Source organism: Dermacentor andersoni, chromosome 1, assembly GCF_023375885.2.
Source record: "Dermacentor andersoni chromosome 1, qqDerAnde1_hic_scaffold, whole genome shotgun sequence".
Lineage (NCBI taxonomy): Eukaryota > Metazoa > Arthropoda > Arachnida > Ixodida > Ixodidae > Dermacentor > Dermacentor andersoni.
In genome coordinates, this window is record NC_092814.1 from 202777266 (window position 1) to 202792756 (window position 15491).

The window sequence follows — 15491 nt, forward strand, 5'->3', positions numbered from 1 at the left end:
GCATAATAGTGCCAGAACTGGTATGCTGTGCACATAAGAAAAAACTCGCACTCGCTTATTATTATGCGCTATGTGCTCCTTCGTTTACATTTTTATGCGAAGTCTCTGAACCAAGAAAGAAGCTCCAAGAGAGCAAAGGTTAAGCACCTATAAATACAAGCAGATGCAACTGATTGTGAGTGTGTGAGAAATTAAGTTTATTTGGATGTGCTTTAAAGGACTTATAAAGCTCTCTGCTCCTTCATGTCCCCATTTGCCCTGCCAAATTTTCAGGCCATTACAATTCAGCAACATTACTTTAGCGCTGAGATTATCACAATAGCGTCTATAAATTTGGAAGCCACAATTGGCATGTCTGTTTACTTGTACAAGTGCATCGCAAATGACTGCACATGACAGGCCAAAATATGGCAGATTCGTTTTTGTCTTCTAAAGGGCCAAATGGGCCATTTACAATGGGATGAAAACCCCATAAGGAGGTTGGCTGGAAGCAAACAACCAAGTTGGCGAGAGATATTGCAATGGACCCTTTGATATGTTTAGACCGCGATTCTTTTCTATATTCTTGCTCACATATTTTTCATTCATTATGTGCAATTGTACGTGTGAAGTAGGTTTCTATGTGCTAATTTCGACAACATTCTCTTTTTTTCTGCTACTGCATATAGTCTTGCCTGATTTTTCATGTAGATGTGCACAAACTCTTCTGTTTTGGCTACTTGTTCTTGAATATTCTAGTTATTGAGGCCCTGATATTCATTTTTACATAAGATTTTTTATATAAACACTCTACAATCTCTTTCCAGCTATGCCTTATGTATCTTGCTCCATATGCAAAGTGCGATCTGCACATAATGCAAAACCTTGCAATACGATTTACTTACAGAGTACCAAGCTAATGTATGCATCATAGAATAAACTCTGAAGACAACATCTGCGTCTCTGCTAGCAGAAGACGACATTCGGAGTTCTGCTAGTGGTAATGGTGACGCTTATTTAAAGGGACTGACAACTGGCAAGAATCTGTTACAAAACGTTGATGGAAATGAAATGACCATAATTTATACATAGTGATAGAATCGAGCACGCTGTTCATGATTTAAGTAGGAATTATAATTTTAATTTGGCAAAGGACGTCTCAAAAACCAGTAAGTTGGGCGAACTGGTGGTGAAGCCTTGGTACTTTGGATGTGGTATATGAGATTACAGTACGTAAGTCGGCTGTTATGAAGTACCACATACTTATTGCTTAATATTGCAGCTTGTATATTATTAGGCGATTGCACTTTATTCTATGCATATTACAAAGCAAAAAAATTTTCGCACTAATGAGCGGCACACATGATTGTCGTATGCACGCAAAATTCTGATCACACATGCAAGCTGAAATCCTTTGTTCCAGCGCGCTCAGATCTTAGAGAAATGACATGCTTCGGAAATAAAAGCACACGTGTGACCACGGCAACATGCTGAACTACGTATCACGTGTAAAAGTGTCGTCTCACTTTAGAGAACTTAAAGGGACACCAAAGTCACACTAAAATGATAGATTAGTACTCAAGAATCTCTAAGGCGTAAATATTATCGTGAACAGAGCCTTAATAATCGAGAAATAGACGTAAATGCAGGTCATGATTCCAGACTTCCCCGGGACATTCGAGTACTTGCCCGATGACGAAAGCACTCCTCGGTTAAATTATGTCGCTAGTACTCAAACAATCGTTGCAAAAAACATTCTTGTATTGTATTAGTATAAAACGAAATAAAATGCTACTTGTCCAGTTCTATTTCATTTCTAGAAAAAAAGAAGTCATTTAAATTACCCTGACAATGACGCGGGCAGTCGAAAGGTTTCATTTTCACTCAACTCCACGCCGCCCACGCTTTCGCCTTTCCGTAGTTTCGTTATCACATATTGCTGCGCTGGTTTTGCTGGCTCACAAAACTCGCACAAACTGGAAGTAGCGAAGAATTCAACTTCCATGTGATGTTGTGGGATGCCTGAACGGTCTACGTCACTTGACCAAAAAGCAGCTGAGAAGCGAATTCACCACTCTGTCTTAGCTCAGTACCGCCGTCTGTCAGGCACCGGTTTATTCACCGACGGCTGCAAAGGGTAGTGATGGCGTATGCAACATCAACACTCCCCCGGTTGGGTGGTGAAAGATTTGAATTTCGAGAAAGGTATTCAGACCCTTCAGATGCAATTTTTCTCGTAGACTAACTCTTTTCTTGGCACAAAACAAGCATTGCAAGGTTTCTGGAATGCTAATTAAACAGTCCACGTAGACTTAGTATTAGCCTTTAGTGTCCCTTTAACTTGGCTTGGCTAAAAAACACCTTTGACTTGTTAATGACCAATGCTGCTGGACAGGAAACCATGAAAGCATGTAGCTATTATTGCAGAAATTATTGAAAACATGAATCACAGGAACATCGGCTTGATAAACAAAATGATAATTTCTCACAGCTACGACCGCATTTGTCGTCTGCCTCCCACCAATGCCAGCCTATAATCACTACAGCGCTCACCTATCACTGTTTCCAGCATGCTTCCAGTGAACTCACTGCAGATCGAAAAATTCTGATACAAAATGTTGCACAGCGTTTTCTATGTTACCATTCTATGATTCGACAAACTGACCAGTCAACTTTCTATTGCACTAAAAGAAAATGGGTACCATAAGATTGGTTGTCAGTCCCTCAAAAACGCTTACTTTTGAGAGCCTTTATTTTGTGATGCATCCGCTCGTACATAAAACGTAAAATTTTGCATGGAGGCTGCTCTATACCTACACTATCTGAAACTATGCTTTTAACACAGCCCAAAATTTTGCTGCAGTTAGCCTTTAATATCTAAGTCCCTCCACTACGAAATCTCTTTTGTCCCTCTGCTATAGAGCACACCACATCGAAATCTCTGAATCATATCGCATCATATTCCTCCTCCTGTTTATTTATTTGTATGTTGTTTTATTCTATAAGCCTAACAAACTAGTAGCAGTTTAATGCATGTTGTAATGGTTGTATTAATGGGAAATATTTTCTCTTAAAGTCCTCGCACACTCATGAACAGCTGCACACAAAGAGTGAGTGCCAGCACCACCACAGGGCTGGCACTGTGGTGGTGTATCTTCATGCACTGTGGTGCATACTTCACCACCATGTGAAGATATGCAAAAATTATTAATAAATGGTTTCAGCTAGGAGATTGGAAGGAAGTCCAAATGTCTTAGGACTTTCCAGCAGACAACCATCATTACAGCATTCTAGCGCAGCACAATTAATTCCATCAAAGTTCGACCTGAACATGCTTGCAACATCTAGAAGGTGCATGCTGTGGCAGGAAGTCACACACAGTGCTTTGGTGAAACATTACTGCAGTAGCTTTTAATACACCTCAGAAGTTCAAGGGGCTCTGTTACACGGATTGAGCATGAAGTTTTCATTGCTGTTAGCATAGTATGGGTCTTGGTGGTACCCCAACTGCCATGACGGCACCCTATAAATGTGTATTCCTCACCAAATGTAGCAGCACGTATCAGCAATTTTTTTTTTGTTTTTTTTTGTTTTTTTTGCAGCAGCAGCAGATGTAACAAAGTATGTTGTTCACCTTGATTGGCTGGGCGTGTAATTTAGTAAGCATTTCTGCCTCATACTTAACAAAGAAATGCGAAAAAACAATGCGCTTAAGTTTTTCAGCCTTTTCATCAATAGATCACATACAAAAATAAACATTAAAATGTCCAAAAGGCAAAACTGCCATATGGGGGAAGTGAGAGGGGACACTGAACACTTCAACACAAAGCAGATTTCACTTTGTCGGGATGTCTCCTCCAGCTGCCCCCCAACCCTACTTACAAGTTTTAAGTTTTGTCACTTCTGGAGAACAAAAGCTAATGCTGCCCATTTCAATTTTACAACTACAGCCCACCCTTTCTTCCTCACAAAGAAGTAAGTTGAGATCACAGAGTTGTGCTCCACTCTTGTGTGATATGCACCCCAAAACAACACGGTCAGAAAGTGTGGGCACTGGCTGCAGCAGCAAGTCCACATTCCAGTACAAGGAACATTTCTGTACTTGTTCATGAAAGCACTGCTCTCATTGGCAGCAGCTTATGGTATCACTGGGTGACTGATGCGAAACAGGTTGCATTTTTCTTTTCGTCCTCCTCTCATTTGAATTTAGACAAGGCTGAATAACTCGTTTCCACACACCAATTCTTAAAGACAATGTATGCATAGAATTTGGGACCATACAAACAATACACTGCAGCAAAATGATATACAGTCAAAATTAATGTTACAGGATCCCTTATACAGACAAAAAAACAGTACCTCAGAAAACTAAATGTTCGTCATCTTCTATAGCTACATTTTCAGGAATGAGTAGAAACAGCCGCACAAAAGAATGGGACGTAAGAAAGGTACAGACAATGCCATTGCCTGTCGCTTTCTTACATCCTGTTCTTTTGGCCTGTTTCTGCTCAAGTCGTGAACCCAACCAGCCTAAATGCGTATGCTTGTGCAGTTCATTTTCAGGCTGTTTTATTAACAAGTCTAAACCGTAACAATTCGAAAGAAAGAGACACGATGTAGGAAGGGCACAACGCAGCCACAAGAGTTCACGGATGATTCAATGGTGACCGGCCATATGCAAATCAGCAGATCCCATCGGCACGGTGTGCTTCTCTATGGTAGCATGGTAGCAAGCAGTTAAGTGCTCCACAGTATTGCTTCTGGACATGGGCTGTCCTAACCAGCAGTTCAATCCATGGGAAAACGCTGTCATCTCCCTCACTCTTTAAAAGCATTAAAATAGTAATACTTCCAATGCAAAATACAAATAATACATTATGCACCTTTTTTGCCTCCACTGCCAGGACAAATCCCACAAGCAGTAGGATAATGAATGCCTTCATGGTGTAAACTCCTGCAAAAAGAAAAAATGCATTAGTTTGTTACTGAACAAAAGTTTTTTTTTACAAGTACTGCAAATGTGTCAAATGGATGCAAAAGGAGCACGCAGCTTCACACAGCTTGGCTTTGATATCAAGCCCTCCAGCAACAGGTTGGATTTTGATATAATTTGTATGTATTTGTAAAAGGGGGCCTAACTAAAGCATACTGGGAGACGGAGCACACCACTTCAATAAATGCTTCCGGATAAACTCACCATGGAACAAACTGAGATCTATAATCTTGCCGAACACTGCAAAAATAGTGCTGCTGAAAGGTTGTGAATACAGTTGCGTCGTTTGCATTTCTGAACTGTTCTAAACTTTGCCGGAAGAACTCTGGCGCGCTGGTACACAGAAAAGCCAGACACATACCATGCACGTTGTTACAGGCTGTTCCTCTTTAGCTCCAGACAGGCCCTCTCATTTTCTTCGGTTAAGCCTTTAATTTATTTTTTATTTAAATTTTTTTTTCCGCGCTGAGGCCGGCGATTTTCAGCAGACGGCAGTCAGACTGGCGGAAGCCGCCGCCGGGAGCGTTTACATTGTGCGTTCACGAAAAACAAACCGGCCGCTGAAAGTGCCTCAGTGTCAGCGGTTCAGCCGACAGCTTGGTGAATCCAGAGCACGGCTGAGCCAACGGCGGCCACGGCGCGGCCGGGTTGTGCGGGTCTCGCTATATTTAGGAGGAGCGTACGGGCGCGGAAGCGCACCAGCGCGCTGTACGTGGTTCGATGCGCCTTCACATCAGCTGCTCCCCTTCCTCAATTCCTATGTCTGGGTTTTCGTCCGTCTCCACAGAGCACGCCTCCCCATCCCCCCACACCCTCCGCTGGGCTCGGCATCTTCCATCGGCACATCCGGTCGGCCTGGCAAGGGCATCTGTCCCGTGACGCGATATGCACAACCCGCCCGTCCAGCAAAAGCAGCTGCGGCTGCCCTTTAAGCGCCGAGCAAGCACAGATTCAGATTTGGGCATCGGGTATCGCTAACGCGGGCAAGAACAAAACTAAATACGAACGAAAAAAAGAGCAGTAAGATGAGGGGGGCTGCTGGCGCACTCGCGACGCCCGCACGTAGCCGCGCCCGATCGCCTTGGGCCGCAGCCACGCTGTCTTCGCCATACGAAACCGCCGTTCGGCAACGCCCCACGTGCGGAGGTGTCAGCGCTGTCTCGTGTTTCACGCGTCGGCAGATCGAGTCGCGCAACTGATTCCGCAGTGATAAACGTAACGCACAGCTGGCCGCGAAATTTTTTGGAGTCGCGATAATTAAACAAATTTCTCGCGACTTGTCCACTCGGTCGGTCCCTAGACTACACACAGGCATCCAAGGGGACGTTGGGAACAACCTAAGGATGTACCATAAGGATCTTGAAAAGCTCCCAAGTGAAACAACTAATGATATCGTATGGATATCCGATTAGGACGACGGACGTCGAATCCCGGCATAGGACGTATTCTAGATATTACTAATCATTTGTTTGTTGATGCTATGTTGTGGTTTTTCCAAGCTTAATTGTGACGTGTCATGCAGAGTCGCCATGAGACTTCCAATCTTTTATTGCAACTGTCGGTAATTCAAGATGTCAATTAATCGGTTACGACGTTCAGCAAAAAGTAACAGTCGAAGATATATCCCCCCCTTTTTGACGTTCCAGTTACTTTTGCGCTTGAATGCATAAAACGATGTTTTGTTAAGAAAGTAACTGGGACGCCAATGCATTTCTCTGCAAAGTTCGAGAATTAATATCTCGAAGCTGGTGTCATCCTGAGAATTCGTTCTAAGTGGATCCACCTTGCAAACTGCAAGGCTACAATTTGTAAATTGCAATATGAACCGCAAGCTAAATAGTTAAAAGTTAATGAGTGATTTTTTGTTAATTATTCGATTATGTATTTCAATTTTTTATGCAAGTAGTGCCCGCCGTTTCGAGTAGACCACCTCATGAACTAGAATTGTGCTATCTGCCACAGGCAACCCTTTCAATATTTTTTAAAGTGTTCGCTGAAACACCCTGTGTATGGTTTAACGGCGCAAATTTAGGCGGGACACAGCGAGATACACAGCTCACACGCCGGCTGAATCGCGGTGTATACATGATCTTGAGACGCTCTTTGGGTTATAATTGAAACATATCAGAAAACATGTTTTTGTTTCGCGGAGACTGAAATACCGGACCTCTAGAAGGCCGGCTATTATTGTGTGGGCCAAAAAAAGGCTCGGGTATGACGTCCTTAGGATGTCATACCCAAGCCGTGTCTCCTTAAGTTCGTATAAGGAGACACAGCCATCTGGCACTCCCCTTCTCCAGATACACGTACGTAAAAAAATATTTCGCATGCCGGTTCCACATACCAATCACGTCCGTGATGGCGCGTATTTCGTACCTTGCCGACTAGGACGTTGCTTGGAAGTCCACCGGAAAGCTTCATTTGGATGTGGGACGTGTGGATGTTTTTGAGACCTCCATGGGACTTTTTGTGTCGTCTGGGTTATACATGTGGCAGACGCACGGAGTATTTGCTGATCTTATCGATTCAAATGCAAAGCAAATTATATAAAAAAATAAAAGATTATGCAGATCCAACGCAGAGTTGGAACTTACGGAAAGCGAAGCGGTTAATTAAATGCTGTAACAGTACTGTTCCTTTTCAGCAATTCATTTTGGAGCAGTGATTACGTGCCTGTCAGTCAAATCAGCAAGGCGCGGCAAACCACATCACGCGACCCAGGCGACTGCGGATTACACTGTCTCCATGATCGGCCCACATTTCATCGCGCCATCTCTGGAGTCGTGGCCAGGGTCGTAGCCAGGGGGGGGGGCTTATGGGACTTCAGCCCCCCCCCCCCCCCGACATGTTTTCGTGCTGTCCATGCACCGCCGACCAAAGCAACCCCCGGCCGTGGAAATCATTCTGGATTCTGTCTAGAATTTCTTTTTCATGCTCTAAAATATATTTCACCGTGAACATTCCGAACTCGGGCTGGATTTCGCGGCAACGCCCATGTACCGGGAGTCACATAACGCCAATTAGCCCCATACGAGCACAAAGTTTCAAGGTCGTTTTGATGACAAACAGGCTCGCCGCGGCATCTCGCGGAGGGCGCGGAATCTACAGAGCGCATGGATATCAATTCCGAAACTTTATTGGTATAAATCTCAAACTTTTGATGTGAAAGGTGCGTTGACATTTCCAAAGTTGTGCTTTAGATTTTTAATTTCGGAACTTTGTGGGTTTAATGTTGTCAAACATTTGACGCCAAAGGTGCATTGACTATTCTAAAGTCTTACATCGGAACATACAACGAGACAAGCCAAATCAACACACTATTAGACAAGTTGACAAAGCACGCAGCGAGGTCCGATGAGACGAAGCGTTGTGTCGTCATGGTTCACTTGTGCCGTCATGTCACATAAAAAATATTTTTTTACCTCCGCCAAAGCATCCATGTCAAGACGCCAGCCAAGGTAACTACGTTCTTATTTGTTTTTTCTACTTTGATTTTTATTCGCGAGGACACATTGAGCGTCTTCAATTTTTTGTTCTCGCTACCCTACCCGCGGGCTGCCAGAGCGCATACGTTTTTAACGCGATAGCGTTAAGGAGCTCATGTCGCAGAAAAGCCGGTGTCGTTGGCGTTGGCCGTGAGCGATAAATAACGGGAGGCACTTCATAAATAAAATACAACTTGCAAGACAGACTGGGTGGGAATCGAACCAGGGTCTCCGCAGTGTGAAACGGAGACGCTACCACTCAGCCACGAGTTCGATGCTTCAAAGCGGTACAAAAGCGCGTCTAGTGAATGCGGTGTTGTCTTAGAAACGTGCCGTAGAAAGTTATACTGCGGTGTATATCGGTAATTATGAGCAGTAACTTACAGAAGTCGCAGTTACACGAGTAGCGAAGAAAGTTTCCGCTACATTTCTTCTGCTACGCTCTGCGCAAACACAGAGCCATCTTCCGGCAAACACAGACGACCCCTCCTCGCAATGTGCGGCGCTGCCCCGACGCGTGGCGCGCCACTCGCCCGCTTCTCCCCTTCGGGCCGTGCGGGGACCGGTACGAGGATGCCCATTACCCTTGCGTTTAATAAGTTTTCTCGCTCTCTCCCCTTCCAACTTCCAGCGTGCATCACTCGAACCCTCGTGTTTAGGCGACGCGGCTCCTCTTTCCGCTCACAGCGCGATTCCTATGTGCAGCGTCCGATGCGGGACGCTTCTGACGTGATGGCTGCGCCGTAGCGCGTCTGGTGAAAAGGCGTCCCCTGCGATGTGTGCCGAGCTGCTTCGGAGGAGTCATGCGTCTGCGTGGTGCTCCCAAGCGAGATAGAGGACGATCCCATCGAGGCGTCAGGCCCATCATTTAGCTCGCGTAGGTCGTTTCTCCCTCAGAGACACCGAGTTCTTTGGTTCGTTCCGATTGCTCAGGCGCACGTTTCGTTGCCGCGCCGAACGCTGCGTTGCTCGGCGCTCACCGCGTGATTGGTGGGTGCAAAGTCCGATGCGGGGCGCCTCATAAGTGATCACTGCGCCGTAGCGCATTGTCTTACACCCCTTGGCGGGTCGACGGGAACGCTATCGCGTTCCACTCTTGAAGGCGAAGCTTAAGCGCCTTCCAATTTTTCTCGTGTTCCCTCGACCACCGCGCGGCGCACTTCGGTGCGCGTTCGGTTTGCTCTGGCCGAGTGGATTTTTGCCTGGCAGAGTTTTGGGCGCTTTCTGGCTAACAGACGAGAAAAAGAAACAATGGTCAGTCGCCGCCATCACTGTAGGGACTCAACGGATTGCACCGCGTTCGCTTGATCGCAACCTCTCCAGAACGTCTTGTCTCGCTGGTGTAGGATACCGAGCAGTATGCGTATGGTTCTTGGTGGACCAAGCGTCTCACGTTTTTTTTTCGATATTTCTTCGGTAGCCACATTAGGTGCGCAATATAGGCATTCCATTGTGGGGACCAACATATTTTCCTTTGCGTATTTTCGTTTCGGTGCCCCCGCCCCACAAAAGGAAAAAAAAAAGATACATTGTTGCGGCGCAACGAATTGTCGCATGGTGAAAGTTCGATTTTGTTACTTCTTCCAATGCAGAAAGTGATGGGTCATGGGATGCTTCAGTTACCGAATACTCCTGTTATACTATCAATTATATGGATGCTCCAGGTGCTTTTCTGCCGTCATCGTCGCCCTCATGTTTCGTATAAGGACCAAGAGCGATAACAATGTTACCGAGCACCGCATGCTGTAGGTGCGATGAAAGCGTACGGGAAGGGGGGGGGGGGCTGGTATGGGTGAGCCGACGATGGTGAGTGTCTTGTGTGCGCAAAGGAGAAAAGCGGAGAGCAAGCTAGCCGTCTTCCGTCGCGCACGATACATCGGCGGGAGCGGATGGAATGGGGGCGGTATCTAGGATTCTGTGAATCTGTGATTGCGCAACATGTTTATTTGCCTTGTTTGACGCATTGTATACCGTGACTTTTCTTAGATACGTAGATTTATTGGAGACTTATACGTATATTTAAATATCTTGTTGCGAGGTTTCGTGTATAGGCGTACGTGCAGTGAACTTTTTTTCCAGTGACACTTTTTGCCCTTTATCAAGCTCTATCTTCACATTTGTGTATCCCATTGTATCTCCGCATTTCTAATGTACCAGGGCGAGTCAAATGAAAGTGAGCCTACCCACCCCGTGCAATAATAGTTCGGTTCATTATCTGCGAGGTATGTGCGTAGAAGAGAGGGATGTCTCATTTACAAAAGTGACACGCAGGTGTGAGGTTAAAGGTTCTGTAATGCTCCCATACACTGGGTTGAACATGGTTGCGTGATATAATGGAAACTACAAAAGTTGAACAGCGTGGTGCCGTGAAGTTTTTGACTGCGGAAGGTATTTCCCAAAAAGAAATTAGACGCCGTATGGCTGCCGTGTACGTTGAACATCGCATTTCATTGGCCACTGTGAAGCTTTGGAGCACACGGTTCAAAGAAGGACGTGAAAATTGCAGACGATCCAAAACGGGGCTAAATTCCATCGTGAAATCACCCTTAACAATATTGCAAAGGTTGATGAGCTAATGGGACAAGAACAGAGTATAAGCATCGATGAACTGTCAGAGCGTGTGAACATCAGTCACGGTTCGGTTCGCGCCATAATTCATGAACATCTCTGTCATCGGCTTTTGTGTGCGCAATGGATGCCCAAGATTTTGAACCACCACCAGAAGACGGAGAGGTTCGGTGCTGCCTTGACTCATCTGATCCGGTATCACAATGATGGTGGCAACTTCTTGTCTGCAATTGTGACCGGGGACGAACCATGGTGCCACTGTCACGAGCCTGAAACACGACGGCAAAGCTTACAGTGGAAGCATTCGAATTCACCACGCCCAAAGAAAGCAAAGGCCGTCATTTCTGCCGCAAAGGTGTTGTTGACTTCGTTTTCGATCGTCAGGGACCATTACGGATAGAATTTGCAAAATCTTGAGAGACTATCAATTATTTCCGATACTGTGAAACGCCGGAACGACTGCGTGTTGCAATCAAGAACAAACGACATGGAACATTGACGAATGGGGTCATCTTGTTCCGCGAGAATGCCCGTCCCCACATCGCTGATGTGTTTATTACAAAACTGACAAATTTCAAGTGGGAAACGCTAAAACATTCGCCATACAGCTCAGACCTGTCGCCTTGTGACTTCCACATTTTGGGGCAACCGAAAAAAACAGCTCAAGGGAACCAGATTCGTGTTGGACAATGACGTGAAAGAGTAAGTTGCAGACTTTTTGAAGCAGCAACCCAAGGAATTTTATGAGACCGGAATAATCACGCGACTCCTTAGTCAATGGGAGAAATGTCTAAATTCTCATGGAGGCTACTTTTAAATAAAGTACCCCGTTTGTCGTATATTCGCATTGGCTCAGTTTCATTTGACTCGCCCTCGTATATTCTGCAGAACTCCTGCTCTTTATACGTGCTCTCTGTTGCGACTATAATTTCGGTGAAATTACTCACGATACACGGCCGGTGACAGCTGCTCCTGCGTAATACATTGGAATGAATGCCAACGTCATCGAGATTTTTCACTGACCGTTGCATACGTACATGAATGTAAACGCGCTTCTTGAATGACAAAGTTTCATTAACGGATTTGTCTACAACTTGTTCATTTCATGGCCTTTACATTTTTCATATTAGCGGCATGCACTGCTTTGCTGGTTTCGAACTGAAATGTGTGATATTTTCGTGTGATATTTTCTTTACTTATTAAATATACAAAAAAATGGAAGCATTGATATCAGTTATTTTGGGCACAATTTTTGGCACATACGAGTATATTCTTTTATGAAAAATGACATATTCTACTTGTTTTGACACTGCGTAACGTTCTAGAATTTGCAGCACCATTGGCAATGGCAAGGCAATTATTATTCATGTATTTGATCCCTCGACAATTTATTTAAGAGGAATGTTTAGCTCGGGCCCAACTCCGACGCGGCCTATTAAAATACATGTAAAACAGAGAAAAGCTTTTCTGAGATAACCTCTAGATCGCTTTCAATGAAATTTGTTGCATTCGAGAGAGAAAGTTAAATTCTATTGTCCGTTAGGAAGCGGAATTTCGATTTAGGGCCTGAATTTTGTTTAAAATATTTCGAAAAATTCGAAAGTTCGAAGAGAATAGAAGCACGACGTTTACAATTTGATAGCTCTGCATCAAGAACAGATATCGCGGTTCTGTCAACGGCATCTATTATAACAGTGCAAGCGGACAAATTTGGTATGTCAATTTGTATCTTACGTGAATTGGTTACGATGTGTACAACGGTTCTGCAAAAGCCGTATTTCCATAATACAATTTTGTTTAGATTCATGTGTAACATATCAATTTTGTCCGCTGTAGATGTGCTATTAGTTGAAATTCACAGAATTGTGATATCATTTTTCATTGTTGAGCTACAGAGTTTTAAACTTGATTGTATCGTTTTCTGAAAATTTGCAATATTGGCGAATCTGTAATTAAAAATGGCATCCTAAATGAAAAATTCGAAACTAGCAGTCACTAGATAGAATTCAAGTTTTTCTTAAATGTAACAAACGTCGTCAAATTTGGTGCAGTGGTTGCCGAGAAAAACGAATTCCCCTTCTACATGTATTTAGATAGGAGCACCCGAGCTAAAGCTTCCTGTTAAGGAGGATGCCGAGCTATAACGTGACCCCCCCCCGAACGAAATTCCTGGCTACGCCACTGGTCGTGGCCTGCCGCTGCGATCTTGGAGGTCAGGGCACTGTCTCCTGCATGTCTCCAGCACCCGTCGCCAGCACCTAGCTTGGCAATCGGACGAGCCAGATGACAGAATATTCTGCCGGATCTCGGTCACGCTTCCAGTTCGAAGGTGAGAGAGCCTCCGTGCGCTGTGAATAAACCAGAAGAATGTGTTACAGCGCTCGATTTCGACCAGCTGAATGTAAACCGCCCGGCGAGAGCGTTCGAAAGGTACCATTCGAATGCGCCCTCGTACGCCCATTGCCTTTGAGAAAATTTTAGAATGCCTGCGGCACCAGTCGTACAGCTTAATTTTTCCTTCCTTCTCTTCCGAGGCTTCTTTCTGTGGGACACACGAAGAGCGTGGACTTCGGGAAAGCGGGATGCGGCGTGGTTATGGTTCCATGGCTCCGTAAGACATACATCATTCCTTCCAATTGGGCTACGGCCCAGAAAAGAGCTAAATACCTTTTTGTTTTGTTTCAGAGAGTATACGACGCCGAAAGACAGTGCAGAGGCACGCACAAATTAACAGCATCAACTTCCGCGCACCCATGGAAGATCCGAATCGCGTGGTGCCTCGAATGCTCAATTGCGCCATACAGGCGAGGGCGTCAGCGCCTGAGGGCTACGCGGGGTCCCGGCAAAGCACAAACGAAAATCTGCTGGAACGAAGATAGCCAGGCGAGAGCAGTTCCGCTGAGTACTCGCGTCTCTCCCCCCGAAACGCGGTCGGAGGCCAGTGAGGCAACCATCGCCTCCACCGCGGCCGGAGCGCGCCGGCCGCAGCGGCCCATATGCGTCCCACGGTTCGTGACGTAACTGGGCTTCATATTCGCCGCCTCTTAACGATTGTCCAAGGACGCGCGAGGCGCGACGGAGAGTCCTTGAAAGGGACCGACCGAGGCTCGGCCCCACAACAACGCCTACGCAGCACAGCGCGACAGAGATCCGCCGCGCTGCTTGAAATCGCTTCTAGCGCGTCAACTGAGACGTCTTCTCATCAGTATATCGCTCGGCCTTGCCCTGCATTCGCCGCAAGAGATACGTCGCCGAGGTTCATACATAAGGGCAGGCCGGTTCTTGAAGCCTCTAGCACCGCATATGATTATATATACAATAAACTGTTACGATAATAACAATATATGGTTTTAGTTGTTCCCCGGTGGGCTTATCCTTTCCGTTGTGATGTTTTTTTTTGTTTTTGTTTTTGCATTCCAGCTACTGCCTTCAGGGCTTCATCATCGTTCCCGCATAGATACTCTAGCGGCTCCAAGCAGTTTCACCTTTGTCAGAGCTATAGCTACATGCAACGCCAGTCAGAATTGACCAAAGAGAAAACAGCTAACAGAAACTGCAGCGTCTGCGCGTTCAGTACAAAACGACGAGAAGTAGCATATACGTGTGGTGACAACTATGAAAGATTTCTCTAGAACACATTTCGTCAACGCTGAAGATGCTTGGCATCTGGAACCTTGCCGCTACTCTCGTAACTGCCACTTCAACGGGCGTGGCACGTGGCTGGGCCGGTGCGACACGCGCGGTGGCCGCGGTGCCATCGTCCAGTCATGCGTATCCGCGACGAGCATTGTTAATCTTCCTTTCATCTAGCAAAGTACAGCTAGCGAACATGTTCTGTTCTACCATAAAATGAAAGCTGTCAGTTGTGGTATCTGTCTTCAGCGGCGTAGGATAATCGACGAAATTAGTACAATTGATGAAAACGGAGAAACAAGGGGCAACAAATGTGTGTTACAGGCGAAATTCAGGACTAAATCAACACACCCTGTATAAACCACATACAATAGGCGTTTCTTGAGGCTGTTATTAGGTACGTATCGCGCAGGAGACCGGGACGCGCGTTCACGATTTCGAGATTCCCGCGACATTTCAAAAGCTATGCACGCGCGATCATTAAAAAATCGTGGTGGCCCGAACGGACGTCTGTCAACTTCAGCGCAGCCATGTATGCACAGGCAGGCAGCTGGCGCGCCGGGACAAGGTGGTTCGCCGGGCGCTGCCAGCTCGCCCTTCTCCGCCCGGAAGCGGCCCTCGAATGGGGACCAGATGCCGCGCCGGACGACAGCCGCTCCCGGACAGACGGCCGGCGACGACGCACGCGGTCTCCGTCGCAGAGCGGTTCCTGCTCTACGCCGGGCGCCTGTCGTACGCGCTCATAACTCACGCTGCCGTGAACGGAGCCCTTTCAGGACGAGCGAGTCGGCCCTCCTCCGTGCAAAACATCATGCAGACGGCTCGAAGGACGA

The 15491-nt window shown here is 46.0% G+C and overlaps 1 protein-coding gene across 1 annotated transcript in view; it reads right to left on the reverse strand.

Moving 5' to 3' along the window:
* Positions 1 to 15491, reverse strand: part of SPARC (secreted protein, acidic, cysteine-rich) — a 41878-nt gene that overhangs the window by 18403 nt on the left and 7984 nt on the right. Inside the window, exon 2 of the mRNA XM_050194665.3 lies at positions 4863 to 4933. Coding sequence (XP_050050622.2) covers positions 4863 to 4933 — 71 coding nt within the window. The remainder of the gene's footprint in view (positions 1 to 4862; positions 4934 to 15491) is intronic.